At 42.3% G+C, this 20,785-nt stretch overlaps 1 protein-coding gene across 4 annotated transcripts in view; it reads right to left on the reverse strand.

Moving 5' to 3' along the window:
* The window catches only part of FRMD4A (FERM domain containing 4A), a 583,773-nt gene that overhangs the window by 384,821 nt on the left and 178,167 nt on the right, over positions 1–20,785 (reverse strand). Inside the window, exon 1 of one of the 4 annotated variants that reach the window (XM_077472970.1) lies at positions 15,272–15,636. The exons of 2 other annotated variants lie outside the window; for them this stretch is intronic. In XM_077472970.1, coding sequence (XP_077329096.1) covers positions 15,272–15,451 — 180 coding nt within the window. In that variant the 5' untranslated portion in view covers positions 15,452–15,636. Of the gene's footprint in view, positions 1–15,271; positions 15,637–20,785 lie in introns of those variants that run through there. One more of the 4 variants, XM_077472969.1, reaches the window with a different exon arrangement.

The raw sequence follows: 20,785 nt of genomic DNA on the forward strand, positions 1-20,785 counted from the left end.
TATTGCAACAACCGCCATTTTATTCTCTAGGGTCTCTGCTAAAATATATATATATAAAATGTAATATATAATATGTATATAATGTAACTGTCTATCAAAAATACAGATTTTAGCTTGTAACCATCAAGTGTCAGAAAAAGGTTTAGTCTTTAAGCGGTTAAACTGCCATCATCTGCAGACTGAAGTTCATTCCTTTGATCTAAGAACAAAGAGATACATTGTATCTCTTCATTATCTCTCTGGCTGAGAATTTTTTTATTTATTTTTTGACAGCTCTGGCTCTGCACTGTTTATAAAAAAAAAAAGAGCAGACAATAACATTTAAAAGCTGACAATGACAGTCAGCATCGTCAGCTTTACTTAAATAATATGACATGACAGTATAACAAAGCCCTAAACTAATCACTAACTTAGGCTTGTAGCTGCCCCAGCATACCTGCACAGGTAAGAATTCATAACTGGCTGACTCCATGATGGTAGTATTCAGGACTGGCATCTTCAGGGCAGACCGCATGTCCCAGCAACCCCCCCCCCCCCCCCCCGGCTGTAGAAGGTTCTTGAAGCCAGATGTTCATTAGCAGGCACTCTGGATTCTGCATAATTCATCAGGCTAACAGGATGGACTCCGGCAATGGTAACCACGAAAAAGAGCAATGAACAGCAAGTAGCAGCAGCGATGGCTCCTAGATCTAGACCCCTATCGCTTTTATAATACACAACCTGTGGTTTAGACCCAAGAAGCCTGCCAAGGAAGACCCAGAAAAAACATAGTTACTCTAGCCATCCTGGCTGGCAGCACCTAACTAGGCTGAAATAGGCAACCTGCCTACAAACATATCTACTAGCATTACATATATTCATGTAGATATTTAATTATTGGCTAAAAAAATTACCCAATTTTACAGATGTTTCTATGGATGTGAAGGCAAGCTCTTTACATGTCTTGGGCTTTCTGGACCTCACTTGTGTTTTTTACGCAGGATTATTCTGACCGTTTCTGAGGTTCCGACCCCCCCCCCCCCTTCTGTCGGCATGCCACCCACCCCCCTCCAACTCAACAAAAGTTGATTTTTCATGCGACTGTAGCACCTTCACTGATGCTAGTGTAGGTACATTTTGTTTGGCTGTGTTTAGGGCTGTGGCTCTGTTACCTCCCCCTGCCTTCTGAAAATCTCTGGATATTTCCCTAACATAGTTGGTGGACGGACAGCAGCTGCAGCCTGAATATTAATGGATTTCCCACCAATCCCTGGGGAGATGGACCCAGAAGGTGTGGAGATAACCCATAAATATTCCGGGGTCCAGCCATCTAGAAGAAACCCCTGTGCTGGGGGCCTGTAAGCCCCCCCCCACCCCACCTTGGGGCATAAGAGAGCGAGCAAGCAAAGAGAGAGAGAGAGAGAGAGAAGGAAAACTCCAGGGCATCACTCAGCCATAGTCACAGCTAGGCCTGGGTGCAGACTTCAAGCCAAGCCTGAAGCAACCTATTAAGCAGAGAGGCCAGTGCAGCAGCTTTCTGTATTCTAGGAGCTACTTAAAGGGACAGAGTGGGTACACACCAGGCCCCATAACCAAATCAACAGAGAGAACAGTGTAGTGCAATACTGCACGTATCTGGGACCTAGGGGACAACTTTAGTGTAGTGCAAGAGAGCCAGGAGCACCGCTACATCTCTACTTTGGGTACTAGAGCAGCCAGGTGCTGTACAATACAGCCAGCAGCTGGCTCTTTAACATTGTCTTTTTGCAACGTTATCTTTATTTCAGCTGCACCTTTACTACCACTGGTGTGCAGTATATTTCAGTTGGACTTTAGCAGTTCCTCATTCATTTGTTTGGAGTTTACAACTTTCTTCAGTTTTGGGGCTTCCCATGTATCCCCAATCCCTATCTAACTTCTTCTTTCTCAAAATAAACACGAAAAAAACAAAACCCATAGACTGTTTCTTGAGCCAACTGGAGTGTGTGGAAAGTTAATTTTGCTTGGTTATGGGTGCTATGGGGGGTAAATAGGTCTGAATTCCAGGGGCTCCTTCTGAAGTAGCACTACACAACTTTTGTTGAAGGATCTGGTCTGAAAATCCTTGGCTGAACAATGTTTTCATCCAATCAGATGACAGCACCATTTATGTATTCAGCAGCAGCTGCTGAAAAGCATGAGTGGAAACTAACGTTCTTCTATCCACGCAGTTTAGCATGGATGGGGGAATCTAAGGATTTCACCCATGGGCTGAAGAATGCAATTCAAAGTGCATATGGCCATTGTCACAGAGACCTCACTTCCTGTCTAGCAAAATGTTGTCAAGGGAGCCCTGGATAGCAGTAAAATCCGGTAGGATTTCTGGCCCTTCTAAAACTATGGCTTGATATACAACTCTACACCACAAAGCCACAAACCACTGAGGTTGATTTACTAAAACTGAAGAGTGCAAAATCTAGCACAGCTGTATATGGTAGCCAACCAGCTTCTAACTTTAGCTTGTTCAATTAAGCTTTGACAAAAAAAAAACTGGAAACTGATTGGTCTCTATGCACAGCTGCACCAGATTTTGTACTCTCCAGTTTTAGTAAATCAAGCTCATAGTGTCCAGGTAAGCACCTTGAATAATTAATTATGTGTAATTCATGCTTAATTACTCAGAAATTTATATTATTCAACTAATAAAGCGTGATCTGCCCCCATCACACTCTGTCAAACTAGGCACAGGCCTATTCATTATTTCACTAATCCAAGCTTTACCAAAATATTGCTTTTACATGGTCTGCTTCTTATATTCTAATCTCTGTTAGGCAGCCTGTCTATTTGATGATTGCTTAGTCTATCAGGAAGTCGCAGTATTCATAAGCAGCAAACCTAGGTTGGGTGAATGAGGAATCCGAGCATCTGTGCTATCCCTGCAGGGATTATGCAATAGGGGTTTAAAGCTGGACTCCGGGGCTAAACAAATATCTACGTACAAGAGTCATGTGTATTCTTCCTCGAATCTTGGTTTTTTATGTATTTCTTCCACATTTGTGCAGTAATCTAGTGTGAAACTTTCCCTCTGTGCGGAAGCTTTCTGTAATAAAGACCGGTCACTGCTGCTCTCTCTTTGTGCAGAGTGGCTGGGGTCTTGTATCCGCCCCTCCCATCGTTTTTTATAGGCAGCCTGTAGTGGGTGGAGCCTACTGGGTCCCTCCTCCAGTTCTGCCTCCTGTGCAGGCTATACCTGCAATACAGTGATGATGTCACTGCTAACTTTACTTGGTAATAACCAGGTTTGCCAAGGTGTTTGGTGCATGCAAAGTTGATTTTTATCCTTTGAGGCTATTTAGGATATATGTAAATGATTTTTTTGTGCCTACTGATTAGCTTTACCCAGTCTTGTGCTGAAATGGCTTAATCTGATTGGTCGGATGTGACAGTATAAACCCCAATACCTTGCTCTGCATTTATTGTCCCAACCATTGAATTTGTGAGGAATTTACAAACTCCATGGTCAGACATAGATTAATAGCTCTATATAAAGTGCTGAGGAATATCTCAGAATCTCAACATAAATAAGTAAAATACTTAAATGATTTACTTAAATAATAAAATATTAATTTTGGTTAAAATGCAACACTTGATACTCTCTAAGAGATGTAGGGAAAGCGTTATATGTCATGCCGGCTGTAAATGATAGTACTTGATATCATAGCAGATATGTACGCAGTAGTGTGAAGGCATGGCTGGAGCATTACCAGAACAAAAGCAGAGAATATAATAGAAGGTAATGTTGAAGGAACCTTCACCTATGTCTGTGAAGATTGATTCATGCTGGTTTTAATGTATTTTTCTCACCAACATATAAGAATACATTGCGATCCAGCTGAGATGTTCCTTTAGATCAGGGGTCTCAAACTGTTGGCCCTCCAGCTGTTGTGGAACTACAAGTCCCATCATGCCTCTGCCTGTGGGAGACATGCTTGCAACTATCATCCTTGCAATGATTCATGGGATTTATAGTTCCGTAACAGCTGGAGGGACACCAGTTTGAGACCCCTGCTTTAGGTCATTTCAGATAGCCAAACTGATGGTGGGCTTCTGCCAGCCTGTAGTGTGTCATCAAGGTATATGTATGGCGGAGGGATAATGCTTTGATATAACAAGGTGAAATGTAAAAAGAGGAGCCTTCATATGAATAGTGAAGGACCATCCCTGCCTGTCATCAGCAGCATACAGAGTAATCCTCCACTTCATTTGTCTGTGTGCGCAACACAACAGCCGGACGGTCACGTGACTTCGCTTTCAGCTGGGTCATTGTCTCATCAGTCTATAGCACACCCAGACAGTTTGTGACCTATTTTCCAGTTTCAGGAGAGGGATTTATGTAAAGATAGAATTAAATTTTGCTTGTGCTATTATTATATGTCCTCTGGCAGAGCAAGATAAATATACAGTATATAAAAGGGCAACAGAAATTTATGGGAAGCGACATAAGGGTTGCACAAATAAATGACCATCAATCAAAAAACATATTGATTGAAGCTAATTTAATCAAACAACACCCTTCTTTGCCATTATTTTAAAACAATGTTTAAAGAGGCATTAAACCCCTAACCAAAAATGTAAAATATTGCAGCTTATCACTCATTAGATGTGGTGGCTGCATTCAGGGCTGGACTTACCATTGGGCTTGACTGGGCTCAAGCCCATGGGCCCCGCCCAATAGGGGGCCCCGCATGCCTCGCCGAGATTTGCAGCCGAGTGTACTCGGCTCAGCTCCGCTCACAGTCACGCCCAGTCCCTATGATGGACATAACACAGGGACTGGGCGTGACTGTGAGCCGATCCGAGTACACTCAGCTACTCTCGGCTCCGCTCGGGACTGCAAGAGGACCCGAGAGCTGCCGAGAGCCAACCGAGAGGACCCGAGAGCCGCCGAGATACACAGGACTCTGCTCCATTTTTCAACTTCAAGACTGCAATGACAAGGCTGCAAATTACACTGGGGCAAGGCTGCAAATAACAAGGCTACACTGACAAGGCTGCAATGACACTGGACAAGGCAGCAGATGGATGGACAAGGCTGCAGATGGATGGACAAGGCTGCAGATGGACACTGATAAGGCTGCATTGATGGGCATTTAAATGTAGGCTTCCCTCCTAAACACGGGGTGCGTGTTATACGCCGATAAATACGGTAATGTATAGAAGGTAGGGCCCAAAAGTGACTCAAGCCCAGGGGCCCCCACTACCCTAAGTCCTGCCCTGGCTGCATTTGTTTCTTTTTTTTAGGCTCCCCCCCTTGTGTTTTTAACTGGTGATCTGGCCAGTAACCCACCTCCTCTATTAAATCTCCCCCACTCTGGATGAAGGAACACAGGGGGCCCAGCAGACAGCAGCATTGTCAGTCTGAGAAGGAGGGGAGTGTTAGATGTAACACTAAAACTCCAACTTACTATTTACAGCAGCAACAGCAGTTACTGCAGTTTATTTTTTTCCTTTTTGGATAAAGGTTTTACATAAATAAATAAAAGCTGATCATTGTAAGCATCCCTGTCAGTGTTGCATGGTTTCTCTCATCCCTGTAACTGCAAGAGAGTGTGTTCTTTTGAAAAGCAACAGACTTGCCAGCTGGATCACCAGCTGAAAATAGAAGAAATAAAGCCTAAGGCTAGGTTTACACTATTGCGAATTGGATGTGGATTTTTATCACATCCAATTCGCATAGCAGGTGATTGTGACTGGCTTTCTATGGAGCGGGTTCACACATCTCTGCAGCGGCTCCGGTGCCAATTGCACAGGAGTCCTGTGAGTCTTTTGGTCCATTTCAGGTCCAATTCAGGTCTGAATTCAGCCAAAAATTTGGGGGTTGAAATCGGACCTGAAACGATGAATGGAGACGCAACAGACTCCTGCTGTGAGCCGATGTGTGTTCTAGTGTGAACCCAGCCTTAAAAGAAAACTACTGCAGTTATCACATCTAAGAATTGATAAAGTGGTAGTAAATGCTGTTACACAGCTTGTACCAACAGGTAAGCCTACAATAAGGTTACCTGTAGGTACTGTGAATATCTTCTAATCTAATCAGTTTAGGACATATTCAAAGTGTATGCAGCCAATGACATAATTGGCGCATGCACTCTGAAGGTCCAGCTTACAATGCACAGGAGTGACATCGCACTCTGGAAGGAAGACCGGGTGAAGATGTCAGCTATCTCAGTGCTGACATCGTGGAATGCTGCTGGAATGCTTCGTTCTGAGGCAAGTGTCTCATAATATGCTAGTATATGATGCATACTAGCACCTTATGACATTGGATTTTTTGTTTTTCTTTTACCACCAGTAGTTTACAACCACTTTAGGCTGCAATATGAATAATGTTTGATTTTGGGTTTAATACTGTTTTGTTCTATACACCAGGAACCTCCATGCACCCCTTTAATTTTTTTCAGACCAAGTTTAGAACAGTTAATGCAACTTTACTTGAACTTTTGTGGTACAGCTCAACATTTCCTAACTGACTCAACTAGGCTGCCCAGGCATACCTCATCAAGGTGGTAGTCCAGTAATGGTATTTCCCAAGGCTTGCCTGTTCTCTGGATGCCCAACACACTTTCCACAGACTGTTGAGTGCAACAGTCTCCCCTTTGGTGCTCCACAGCAATCATGGTATCTTCCTGAGTGGACTGATGCTCCAGGACCCAGGTCTCCCCCCTTATTTATATCACAGATCAGATAGACTGGATCCAAAAAGCCTGGGAACAGAGGTGCAGATCATTAACCCCTTCCCCAGCCTGGGGCAGCCAGCTGCTTGACTAACATACTGTAGGCAACCTGCCTACATTGGGTGCATGAGTGACCCTGGACACATTCAATTTGTGTCCAGGGATGCTCATCTGTACCTAGGTAGTTACCTACCTGTAACAACTACAGATGATGACAAGCAGCTGTAAATAAGGGACTCAGAAATAGGCTGCTTCTTAGTTATGCAAGGTGCTATTTGGCCTTTTGATGAACCCTAAAGGCTAGTGGTATAAAGCATGGTATGGCCCAAGGCTTCTGATGAAAGGATCAATTCACAAAGCAAGCATAAGGATGTTTATTTTTGCCATGCGACTATCATTTTTAATTATTAATGGACTCTAACTGAAAATAATTGTCACTTTTTGAAAAAAAAAACTATCTTCATCCTGGTGTCGTAGCTTTGTGAATTGAACCTAAGGACATCTAACAATGAGCTATGTGCCTTCAAAGCCTGCTATGATTTCTACTACATTTCACCATTGACTTTCAATTTCTTTTGTTATTTTTACACACAGCAGTACTTCCCCTCATTCACTATTCGCATTGCCTTTTTTCTTTATTGAAAAGCCAACTAGTGTCTACTTCCTACAAAAAGAATCCCTTTCTTTTTAGAGATATAATTGTATACTATGTTTTAGTTGATAATGCAAGTATAATAAAAAGACCAATGACATTTTTTTCCCATCTACTATTGTATGATGCCTGATAACACACAGCAGTTGGGGCACATCGCTTTGTAGCTAGTACGATCTGTGTAAAATACATGCCCAAGGATAAATATAACATGATGGGTGAAATGAGGATATTCTGGATGCCTATAAAGAAGGAAACGGAGGCAGCTGTCATGCTAAATATGCTCCATGATTTGGCTGAGCTATAAAAGGGCAAATGCATTTAACGCCAGAATGATGATCATATGGACAAGCAGGTCTAATCTACCAATTCGGTGCCCTGTAATAAAGTGTATGGCACAATGCACAGTGCTGTAATCAATTAGAGAATGAGCGCTGCAGCAATAAGCTGGAATTTTATTTCCACGCACACATGTTCATTTTGCCTCTACACTAATTCTCGAAGGACCTATTTACACTAATGCATTGCAAGGTGGAGTAATGTGCATAACATGCGTTTTGAGTTACAGTGCCTTTCATATTGAACTATACCCAAATACATCAAGGCAATGTGCCTGTGTTGTACTGCACTGCAACACATAGTAGTACAAAAAAAAACGTGTCTGATTTTCATCATGGTTGGGTGCATTGACAGGCCATTTATTTCAATGGACTGCCCTAACACAATGCACAAAATATTGCATGTTAGCACTCTACAAAAAAGGAAATTGGGGTGTAACTGCACCTTTAATTTACACCAAAAGTGCAGTTACACACCGCTGGAGCGCTTCGTTCTAAGGTAAGTATTTCATAATGTGCTAGTATGCGATGCATACTAGCACATTATGCAATTGCCTTACAGGTTTTTTTTTTTTTTAAAGCATGGTAACCAACATTTGTTGACGGAAAGTCCAACAACAAATGTTCGATGGAGCATACACATGGTCGGACTTTCCGCCAACAAGCTCATATCTAACATTTGTTGTAGGAAAATCCGATTGTGTGTACAGGGCATAAGAGTGGGCCTGGGGGGAAGATTTTGACAAATAGTTGTGCAGTCTAGTTATTGATACCTGGCTGGGTCGGGGAAAGGTAAATATAGGACTGTCAAGAGGGGGCTGGGGGCAGGAGGAACTACCAAAAATAAAATTATGCCCCCCACACACGGTCGGAAATTCCGACGGAAAAAGTCCAATCGCATTATGTTGTCGGAAAATCCGATCCTGTGTGGGCTCTATCGGACTTTTCTTGTCGGAATTTCCAACGGAAAAAAGTTTGAGAGCTGGATCTAAAATTTTCCGCCAACAAAATCCGATCTGACTTTTTCCGATCGTGTGTAGAGAATTCCGACGCACAAAGTGTCACGCATGCTCGGAAAAAATTTAGTGATGAAAGCTATTGGCTACTGGCCTCTACGTAGTCCCATCATACGTTTTGTACGTCACCTCGTTCCGAATAATTGGATTTTCCGACAACTTTGTGTGACCGTGTGTATGCAAGACAAGTTTCGGCCAAAATCCGTCAGAAAAAATCCAACGGATTTTGTGGTCGGAATGTCCGACCGTGTTTATGGGACATTCCAGTTGCTGAAAGTGCTGATAGAATCCATACATAATAATAGAGGTACACCCCTTACAATAAATATTTGCAGAACACAAAAGAAACCTGTAATGAAAAAAAAACTGCCAATGCTGAATTTTGCCTTAAAAAATGACCTGGTTGTCACCTTGACCCCCAACACTTTGATCCACTGACCCAAATCAAGTACTATACACATAAGGACTTTTGACCTTCCTGATCTACAAACTTATTCAGTGACTCTGAAAGTATTTGAGACAAATTTTTAGCATTACAACTAGACAACCAACATTTTCAGAAGATTGGTCAGCACGAGCACCCCCCTCGAGATGTTCAGCGGTAAAAATAAAAAAATCTACTTTGCAAATCATACTGGAAAGGGTGCGCACCGCCAGGAAGAACTTCCTAGATCATCTGTTTAGAAGTTTAAATTTATCCTGGAAATTAGAGATTTTGGCAGCGGTAAAGTTTACGGAATTTCCTTTCTGCATTAGCAGAACTTCAAAAGTTCACAGAATGGCTACATCACCTCACACTTTTCATATATCCTACATGTCTTTGATGTACCCGAACATATCCAGGCCGATCTGTCTGATTTGCAGATAGTCATAAATCTTAGGAGCCCAGACAATCGTGCGATTGTATTCTCCACAGACCTGACAAATGTGGACGCATAAAAAATTGGCAATTTGATGTTTTGCCTGATTTTGCAATTCAACTAGCTCTGGCCTTAGCTCTTTCATGTTAACTCCTGGGAGAAGCGGATACCTGGAACATGTCATTTTTAGAAGCTGTGTAATGCATAAAACCCCCAATGTCTATTTTAACAAGTCTCAAGTAAAGAACTTATGTTTCAAGAAAGTAAACACAACACTACCTGCAGAGTTTGCATGTTCTCCCTGTTCCTGCATGGGTTTCTTCTGGGTACTCAGGTTTCCTCTCTCACTCCAAAAACATGATGGTAGGTTAATTGGATCCTGTCTAAATTGGCCCTAGTATGCATATGTATGGATGTGAGTTAGGGACCTTAAATTGTAAGCTCCTTGAGGGCAGGTACTGATGTGAATGTATAATAGATATGTAAAGCGCTGCATAAATTGACAGCGCTATATAAGTACCTATAATAAATAAATAAGAAAAAACATGTACGCAAAATAGATTGGGTATTAGACTGAATAGCTAGGGCTTTAGTTTAAAATGGAAGTTCATCTTATGCCGCGTACACACAACCAGACTTTGACGGACTTGGTCTGGCGAACAATCTGGCGGACTTTGCAGCTGAGGTCCGCCAGACTTTCGAACGAACGGACCACTCCAAAAGTCTGACAGATTCGAACGTGATGACGTAGAATAAGGAAGTTCATAGCCAGTAGCCAATAGCTGCCCTAGCGTCGGTTTTAGTCCGTCGGACTAGCACACAGACGAACGGATCGTCCGCTAAAAGCCAAGTCCAGCGTACAAATTTGAAGCCAGTCTTATTTCTAGGTCCACCAGACTTTTGGGAAGAAAAAGTCAGCTGGTACCCACACACGATCGAATTGTCCGAGGGACTCTGGTCCCCTGGAAAGTCTGATCGTGTGTACGTGGCATTAGATTTACTTTATAATCATTAAACAGCCATAATGTACCTTATCCATGTACCTTAAAAAATGCATAGCAGCATGTTTTATCTTCTTTCTGTGCTCCGGTTGCCCCACTGACAGCACTGAAAACAGCCATTTACCAGTAACATCATACAACCCGTGGTGTTCCTCTGCCCCCAGGTCTTACATGTCCTGTTATTGCAAATCCAGACTGGGGAATGCATGCTCTGTGGTGTTGTCAACGACATAGATAGCATGAGGGGGGCTGAATGACACCAGAGCATAGATATATTTATCAAGGTACATGTGTTATATGGTTGTTTAATGTTTATATGGTAATTGTAGGGTGAACTTCCATTTTCAAGGAAACTTGGAGGATACCACATCTTCTATGGCAGCATCAAGTACATGGAGAAGGCACTTGAAGGTGGCTGCTCACATCCACTGTTTATCTTCAAGTTGCCTAGATAGGATAGTTGCCTAGAATATGACCCACTTCACTGGCTGGGCTCTTGAGTGCTATTTTTCAGCCCTCATCGTCTTTTTATCGGCTTGGAGGCCAACAATTTGATGAACAAAAGGACAACAGGGTTAGCTGGAGAAAGTAAGTCAAGAATCCACCATGGAAGCTAAAGTTGGTATTTGCATTACAGAGATATACAAAAGTTTTACTTTAAATGAAGACCTTCAAACAACTCTCACAAGTCATATTGATCTCACTCTCTAACAATATGTGATGACCCTTCATTCAGCTTAGAATTTCATAGCAAGTCACATCTTCAGATAATGAGGGTATATAGCCTTCACAGAGTCGCTTCATCACTTCTCAGTTGAAAAGTAAGGGATGATAAATATTAAATATCCAGTCCCTTTCTTGATCCATTAGCCAGGCCGAGTTAAGGATAAATTTAGATTTGAATTAGACTACATGTAAACTTGTAGTTTGGCCTGCCAAATTTTTGGAGGTACCTGGAAGGCATTTAGGATTGTAAGTATTCAGACACATATGCCCTGAACTCAGGTTTGGGTTATACGTCCCTGAATGTATGCGGTCCTAAACAGCTACCAAGTATTTCAACTTGTGATAGATTTTGACTGGCTGTAGGGAGTTGGGCTGGATGCTGCACATGTGTCTCCCGGGGGCCCAAAAATGCTGCGTCTTGATGCCGATGTGTCAAAAAGTCCATGTATATGAGGCCTCATGTAGCTGTTTTATCGCTGATAACAAAGAAAGTGAGTAAAATCAAAAAACTCCAGTGCCTTCTACCTCTTTGCATATCATATATAGGTAATTCAACGTAAATCCAAACTTGTGTACATCAGGTCGCTGTGACAAAGACACCGAATATACTACAATGACCTTTTCAGCATTATGTGTTAATCAAGGAATAGGGCTTGTGTCTGTCAAGAATATACTTAACGCCACAATCATTATCATCAGCAATTTATCAGCAGGTCGTTTTTTTCGATTCTGGCATTTGATGTGAAGGTACATTTTATAAACCATCTATGGTAAATTATGCATACTTGTTGCACTACACTTTTTGCAATCAGCGCTTGTATTCCAGCTTGATTGATAATTACTGGTACCAAGCAAGCAACTCAGGTTTTCATAATGTACAACTATGTACCTCATTCATCATGGAGTCATTTTAGCTAACCAGGAGCAGACTGGAACGTTCTCCGCAGTTTCGTACTGTCAAATTTAATTTTAAAGTGCGAACTTTAAGTGCAACTGTAATTTAATTAGGTAATAGTTAACTATAAGGCTCTTCTATTCATTCGCTCTGCAGACATCTGTGTGGATCGAGCAGGTGTCATATAACATCACCACATCAAACAATTACACCGGGTAGCTGGCTGTAACTTTGTTTTCTCAGGAAAGGTAGAAAACACTGTATATGTCTTCCGGCAAGCCATACATGTCTTTTATGTAATACAATACTGGGATGCCAATATTAGTAACATTATATCACAGACCAGGTATGTCGTACACAAAAAGACTCTGATATCAAAAGAAACCGGATGAAAGTCAGCAAAGACTTACTTATCAATTGTTGCTGCCAGCAAGACATGAAAACAAACCATTATAACATGAAAATACAATCTTCATTTCATCCCTGGGCATTCTACCATCATCCCAATAACTGATAATCATTTTTTTTATTTTACAGGAACACAAATCATGGTGCTGTGTGCTTACATGGCTTGTATGTTTAAGGCCTCGTTTACGCCATGTGCGGTGACCTTTGTTTTTCTGTATCGTATCGACGCAGGTCATTGCAAGAGCATACAGAAAACAATTAAGTCCTAAGTGCCTCATTCATACCACATTGGTGTGTACATGTGCGTAATGTGTCTACATGTGAGTAAAATGTCTGCATTTTAGGCAACACACATGACTGCTTGTAAACGTAATGCAACGCAACTGAAAGTAAAGATATAAAAAGAAAGCTTTGCTAGCCTTTTGACCCTTCTAGTTACCTGTCACTTCACAATGGATGACATGAAAGCATATGCCAAGGTACGTGAAAAATGCAAAAAAACGCACATGAAATAGCATTTTAAAAGCACATCAATGCACATGCATTTGTTTTTATGTGCTGTATGGTGTGAAAGGACCACGGGGGTTATTTACTAAAGGCAAATCCACTTTGCAATACAAGTGCAAACTACAAGTGCAAAGTGCACTTGGAAGTGCAGTCGCTGTAGATCTGAGGGGGACATGGAAGGAAAATAAAAAACAGCATTTTAGCTTGCACATGATTGGGTAATAAAATCAGCAGAGCTTCCCCTCATTTCAGATCTACCCGTCAGATTTACAGCGACTGCACTTCCAAGTGCACTTTCAGTGCAATTTCAAGTGCACTTTGCACTTGTAGTTTGCATAGTGAATTTGCTTTTCGTAAATAATCCTTCATGTGCTAAAAACAATTTTTTTTGGTGCAGCAGCAGTCAGTTTTTGCCTGCAGTGAGCTGCGGTGAGGGGAGGTGTGATGCATGTTTCAGTGTATCACGCTATTTTTTTTTAAACTTTTAGCACAAAGTGACACTTTATTCATGTCTCCGCACAACAGCGTGGTGTGTTGCACTGCAGTGTAGTGCCGGTGACATGTGGCACCTTCCAGTGCGCTGCGGTACACTACATGTTCACATTATACTGCAGGTCACCGCATTGTACCTCCCGGCTGTGTTGCAGTGTGAACGGGTATTGTATACAGAAAACAATTGTTTTCTATGTGCCTTGTTCACTCTGCAACTCATCCAGGAGGTGCAATTCGGTGAGCTGCGGTAAAGTGCAGGCAATTGTTTTCTACGTGCCCTAGCTGTGACCTGCTTTGATCAAGTGCAGAAAAAAGAATCAGGCCATCGCACTATGGGATTGATGTACTAAAACTGTAGGGTGCCACCCTGGTGCAGCTGTGCATCGTAGCCAACCAGCTTCTAACTTCAGCTTGTTCAATTAAAGTGCAGTTCCACCCAAAAATTGAACTTTAAGGGAAGGTGACCCCTTGACATGCCGCATTTGGCATGTCATTTGTTTGGGGGGGGGCGGAAACCCTCTTTTTAGTGGGTTTCAGCTCCCACTTCCTCCTGGTGCTCCATGGCGCCGGAAGGGAGATCACCCCCCCCCCTTTCGGCAATCATTTGGGACACATCACAGGTCCCAGATGATTGCCCGGCCAGTCACGGCATGCAGCGCTGCTCACACATGCGCAATGCGTGCCCGGCTGTGAAGCCACAGCCGGGTTTGCCCACAGTGACAATGCCGGCGCTGCAGACACGAGCGGGGCTTCGTTCCCCCGCATTGCTGGACGCTGGGACAGGTAAGTGTCCGATTATTAAAAGCCAGCAGCTGCAGTATTTGTAGCTGCTGACTTTTAATTTGTTTTTGTTTAATTGAAACTCCGCTTTAAGCTTTGAGAAAAAACAAAAACAAAAAAAAAAATGGAATCTGATTGGTTTCTGTGCAGAGCTGCACCAAATTTTGCACTCTCTTGTTTTAGTAAATCAATGGCTATGTATGAACCAGCCCTTAAGAATTTAAAAAGACAAAATCAACACAATACAGTAACCTAGAGCAACCAGACGAACATTCTCTTTTTGACATCTCTGCACTAATGTACTTTGCGCATCAACCCTTTTTTATCATACATGCAAAACAATCTTAACAACCCTTTCAAGCATATAATAAAATAATAATTACAATTGGGCGCATTTTCATTTACAAACATATTTAAAAGTTTGCTAATAGGTTTTCTGGTCATTCTGTACGCTTTTTGTTCCCTACTCTACCTACATGCTTGTTCACACCTCTCATCTCCGATCATGATCCTATGTAGAACTGCCTGCATAGCTGTACAAGTCAAGGTGACAAAAATTGTGCATTTACAAATGATGCAAAATTTTTGTAGCCAACAATTTCTTTAATCTCAGTGTGCAGAAGACAATAAAAAAAAATAAAAAACATACCTCAACTACAAAGATTTTTAAAGTATTGCGCATTACTAAAAAGTTTGCAAGCAGAGCATTCACAATCAGCCTGCGATTTTGCACACCGCTTCTGCGTGCTAAAATCACCTTTCTTTGTCTGGCAAGTTTGTAATTGAACAAATGCCAATAAAAGGGGTTATTATGGCAATGTGCAGAATGTTGTAGGGGGACACAGGCGGATGGAAGGTTAAAGTTCCTGGTGTACATGCTGTTAATGCAGAAAAGTTGACTTACCCTCTCTCCGCTTCGCCTTCTCAGTGATCCATACGGTATTTTGAACAAAAGTCTGCGGGCCCTGCCCGGGGTCACAGCTGTCTGGAGCACCATCTCTGGGGCTTGGACACAGGAGCTCTGCACAAAGGCTGGAGCAAGCCTTCCCCTGCAACAGCTAGCAGACTCCTCCAGATTTCTCATATATCAAATGACTGAGCTGCTTTTACTTTGGAGACCTTTTCTGAATCAAGATGTGGCTTGTCTGTAGGGTGGGAGGGGGAATAAAAACACATTGCCTAAAAGCATGTTTTAAGTAGCAAATCTCTGACTTCCTCCAGTCCCCCCCCCACCCTTTCCTACTTTGTACTCCAGCACTGCATTGATGGAGTAAATGCTTCCAGGGAGTGCGATCCAAAAATGTCAAAGTCACTCCTTGTAGCCACAGATGGAACCAGGTCACTTGTCTAATCAGAGCTCTAAGAGACTTATTACACATCTGTCATGTGATCATGCTCCCTACTCCCCATTCATTTGCTGTATACAGTAAATCACATGACCACCTGAAAAGAATATCTGGCGTATCACCATCTGGTGCTGTGATTAATGTTAAATCCCACATCCAGCTTTTCCCTGGGATGGGGACATGAAACAAAGCCCTTTTCTGTATAGTGGAACGTTACATACTGTATGTGGAACTGCCAAGTCGCAATAGTCCATCTTTTATTACAATCATAGGATTTATGAACAGTGAAAGAAGCTATAAATACTCAGGCTGTTTATACATAGTAATCCAAGGTGATGACAAAAAGAGGACAGCTTTTCAGCCTAATGCATTTTTTTTAGGGCAGTAAAAGAATACAGAAGATTAAGTGCTGAGTGCAATAACCCATGGCAACCAATCCAACCGAAATTCAATGTACTGAGGTCAGCTCGCCGAAAGATACAAATGAAGGGGCCCTTTACATTTGTGCAATGTGTTAGTGCATGGTAAGTGGTTCTAAAAGTTTAACATTTTGTACCTTAAAGTGGATGTAAATCCTCACATATACCCAGTGAAGTGAACAGCCTCAGATGATACACAGAGGTGAAACAAAACTCCCTACATAAGTTTTAGCCCTTGTACATACGGTCGGACAATCCGACAACAAAATCCGTCGGATTTTGTCCGACAGATTTTGTCCGAAACTTGCATACACACGGTCGGACAAAGTTGTCAGAAAATCCGATTGTTCGGAACGTGATGACGTTATTTAGTTACGACGGGACTACGTTCAGGCTAGTAGCCAATAGCTTTGGTCTAGGAATTTGATCTGAGCATGCGTGGAACTTTGTCTGATCGGAATTCTCTACAAACAATCAGACAAAGTCCGATCGGATCATGTTGTCAGAAATTTTTTACTTCGAGCTCTCAAACTTTGTTGGTCGGACATTCCGACGGAAAAAGTCTGATGAAGCTCACACACGGTCGGATTATCCGACAATGCGGTCCGATCGGACATTTTCCGTTGGAATGTCCGACCGTGTGTACAAGGGCTTACACGTATATCTTCTGTCTTCAGCTTTCTATATTCTTTAGAACAGCCATTCTCAACTAGGGTTCCATGGAAACCTGAGGTTCCTCCAGAGGTTGCTAGGGGTTCCTTGAGCTGTGGCTGATGAACTACCTATTTGATGATGCCCACAGAGTTCAAGGTTCAGCACCACTTAGCAAAGCCAGCAGCCTGACACCAAATATCTTTTTAGCTGTTTTTAAAGTGGTTTTAAACACTTACAAACCACTTTAACCTACAAGTAAGCCTAGATTAAGGCTTACCTGTAGGTCCAAGAAATATCTCCTAAACCTATACGTTTCGGAGATATTTGCAAAAAGACAGGCGCCGCTGTCTATGGCACATGTGCAGGTGCACTGGGCATGCCACTGCTAATGGCGATATACCGTTAGTGGCAGTTCCGGTGCTCATGCGTGGGAGTGACGTCATCGCAGCTCCAGCCAATCACAGAGCCAGAGCCATGATACCCGGAAAGAAGATGGAAGAGTGCACAGCGGTGACATCGCTGGCTCCTGTGTCAGGTAAGTGACACATAAGTGACACATAATGGGCTACTATGCAATGCATAGTAGCCCATTATGCTTTACCTTTGCAGGGAAACAAAGAGGAAGTAAACCCATCAGGGTTTACTTCCTCTTTGAGAGTGGCATTCTGAACACCACTTGTAAGGAGCATTGTTCCTATTGAGCCCTGATGATTTGTTTTTTGGAAGCACACCCCCCCTCCCCCCTCCACATAGGCAAAGGAAAAATGAAACATGCAGATCTGTGCTGTGAATAGACTAGCTCTCTGCTAATCTATTTATAGCAACTTCCCCGACACAAATTTTCAGCTGCTTTTATGTTCCATCTCAGACAATTTGTCATAAGTTATCATGCTGATAACAGAGGAACGGAACAACAGAAAGACATGGGACTTAGGGAGATAAGAAAATACTACAGATATATGTGCCCAGGTCAGATTTCATGAATCAGGTTTACACCCACTTTAATGCATTTCTGCATTAAGGTAAAAAGCTTCTGATATTAGTAGGGTTGCACCAATACCATTTTTTTACTGACCAGTATGAGTACCAATAATTTCAGTCAAGTACTTGCTGATACCGAGTATCGATACATTTGTGGTGCGATTTGATCCCATAACAAAAAGAATGTGCTCAAATCGCACTGCAAAGAATCCTGCACCACTCCTGTGTGAACCCAGGCTGGAGTCTCCATGACAACACTGGGTTCACACTTGAGCAGTGCGGCAAACTGCATGCGATTCGAACAGGGACTGTAACGCATCCCTGTTCAAACCACAAATCTTTGCAGTGTGATATGAGCGATTCATTTTGTATGGGTTCAAATTGCACTGCAAAGGTATTGGTTTTGGGTATTGGAGCATTTGTTTGAGTAGGAGTACTCAGTATCAGCACCGATACCGGTATTGGTGCAACCCTAGTTATTAGGATTCCCCCCAGCCTCCCCTTATACTTACCTGAACTCAATCTCAATCCATCTCTGGACTCTCTCTGCTCTCTCCCTCTCCTCACAGGTCAGGGAGGCAGCAGCTAGGGCCATGTTTAAAATGAACGGCTTGCCGACCAGTCGCTGCAGTTATACTGCGGCAGGTTGCCTCAGCTGTGCAAATCAGCGTAGGTGTACGCTGTGTTTTATAGCAAAAAATAAAAAATATTGTTTTTTTTTCAAAATTGTCAGTCTTTTTTGTTTAACAGTGCCAAAAAACAAACAAAAAAAAAAACAGCAGAGGTGATCAACTACCACCAAAAGGAAGCTCTATTTGTGGGAAAAAGGACATCAATTGTGTTTGGGTACAACATCGCACAACCGCGCAATTATCAGTTAAAGCAAAGCAGTGCCGTATTGCAAAAACTGGCCTGGTCAGGAAGTGGGTAAATCCTTCTGACGCATAAAAACTTAAATTACTAGACATGTCAGAACATTTTTGCAGCAGCAAACTCCAATGCAGTGTGCTGCATTGCCATGCATTGTAACATGCTGCAAAGCATGAGCATTGCCTTAGTGAGTTGGGGTACTATTCAAAATGAATGGCACTGCAATGTCTCATTGCATGTAACATGTATTGCTGCAATACATAGATGTAAATCGGCCCTAAGGTCTCATGCACATGGGCATATCTATCTGTACACCTGTATGAAGGATGTCTTTGACCACACATGATACACAGGTGTTTCGTGCATGTGAATGCAGGCAGTCCCATTTGTGTCTATTGGGGCTCAGAGAGTGCATGGACACAGCTGCTGGTTCCTGCACCAGCACGGCTGTCAAATTGGGACTTGGCTGTGTATGTGCAGTAGCTGAGTCCCAATGGACAAGAATGGGACTGCCTGCACAGGGATGCAGGGAGCACTTGTGCATCTTGTGTTAGCAAAGGCCTCATGCACATGGCCATGGAGGGCCAGTGCATGTGCAGAGCCTGTGTATTGACTCTGTGCTGCAGTATACAGCCTCTTATTGAGATGCATTGGAGGAGGAGGCTGTACACCATTGTGTGTAAGCTCCAAACACACAATATCTGAGTTTGGAGCTTACATCAGTGCACATGTGAGTTCCTTATTAAACCCTTAGTGCACAATTGCGTATAGGTACCCCTTTTATTACATCTCAATGGGTGGCTGAATGTGCCTGTACAGAGTTCTGGGAGTGTTAGTGCATGATTTGCATGTTGTATGGTCCCTGTATGGATGTGTGCATAAAGTCTAAGGGCTCATGCATAGAGGCATAATTAAATACACATATACCCTGTTTCCCCGAAAATAAGACCTAGCGTGATTGTCGGTGATGGCTGCAATATTAACCCTACCCCCCAAATAAGCCCTAATTAAAGTATGTGTAGGTCTTATTTTCAGGGTAGGGCTTTTTGGGGAAACATGGTATGGCTTATTTGGGAGGTAGGGCTTATATTGCAGCCATCACCGACAATCACACTAGGTCTTATTTTTGGGGAAACAGGGTAAGCACTGAATCTAGCTGCCAGATAGATCCAACATCAAAAATATGTGTAATGCCATGTAAAGCACTTGTGTAAAACATATGTACATAAATTAATTCAATTATTTATTCCAGCCACTAGAATGAATTTACATGTACACACAAGTAAGTTATGTCAATATGCTCCTCCTGGAAGATAGATTTTGGGTATTTTTTTTTTTTACATTCGTGAAATGGCTCTAGAATACAGATCCAAATGCTACAGCGTGCCTTGGACATGGAGGCTGTAATAGAGCTGTGTTCAGAATCATAAAAAAAAAAAAAACGTTCCTGCAATTGGCGTTTTTTGCACCCGTGTGCATGAGCCCTAATTGAGGAAAGGCCAATATAAGGAGCATTGTTCCTATTGAGCCCTGATGATTTGGTTTTAGGAAGGGTTCCTCGAGACATAAATATTATTTTTGGGGTTCCTCTAGCGTTAAAAAGGTCGAGAAAGCCTGGATTAGCTAATCTTAAAAATGTCAGTCGCCAATTCACAATCTTGCAAATCCGATCATCTTAGGTAAGTATGGAGCTTGTGTCGCTTTTTAATAACTAAAGCTTAGGATGTTCATGATTTGCTTTCCAGTTCTATCATACAGATTCATATTTTTATTTATGTTACTTAACCTTGATGGAATAAAGTAAAAAGACTGCATTCCTCTTCCTAAAACTATTACAATTAAAGCAGCTTAACTTTTACTTTCGACCATGTGCTCAATTGTTCTGCCGCATTGATTTTTATCCTGTTGCCACCAGCATGTTTAACAAAGGAAACCGCCATCCCCGGGGATGCAGAAGATCCAGTTCTTAGTCTGCATTTGGAGGAAACTATCCAACCTCATCTTAAACTTTTCTAGGGAGGCCCATGTACTGCGAGAGGACATAAATAGTCCACTTTTACTTTGAATTGTGTGAAATCTCACCAAAATGTTCCCAGCCTCCAGCAGTGAAAGGGTTGCGGACACATTAGCTTGATGTGAGAACGGTTT

This window comes from Lithobates pipiens, unplaced genomic scaffold (genome assembly GCF_037356315.1).
Source record: "Lithobates pipiens isolate NorthernLeopardFrog02 unplaced genomic scaffold, aLitPip1_a1.2 Scaffold_8, whole genome shotgun sequence".
Classification (NCBI taxonomy): Eukaryota; Metazoa; Chordata; class Amphibia; order Anura; family Ranidae; genus Lithobates; species Lithobates pipiens.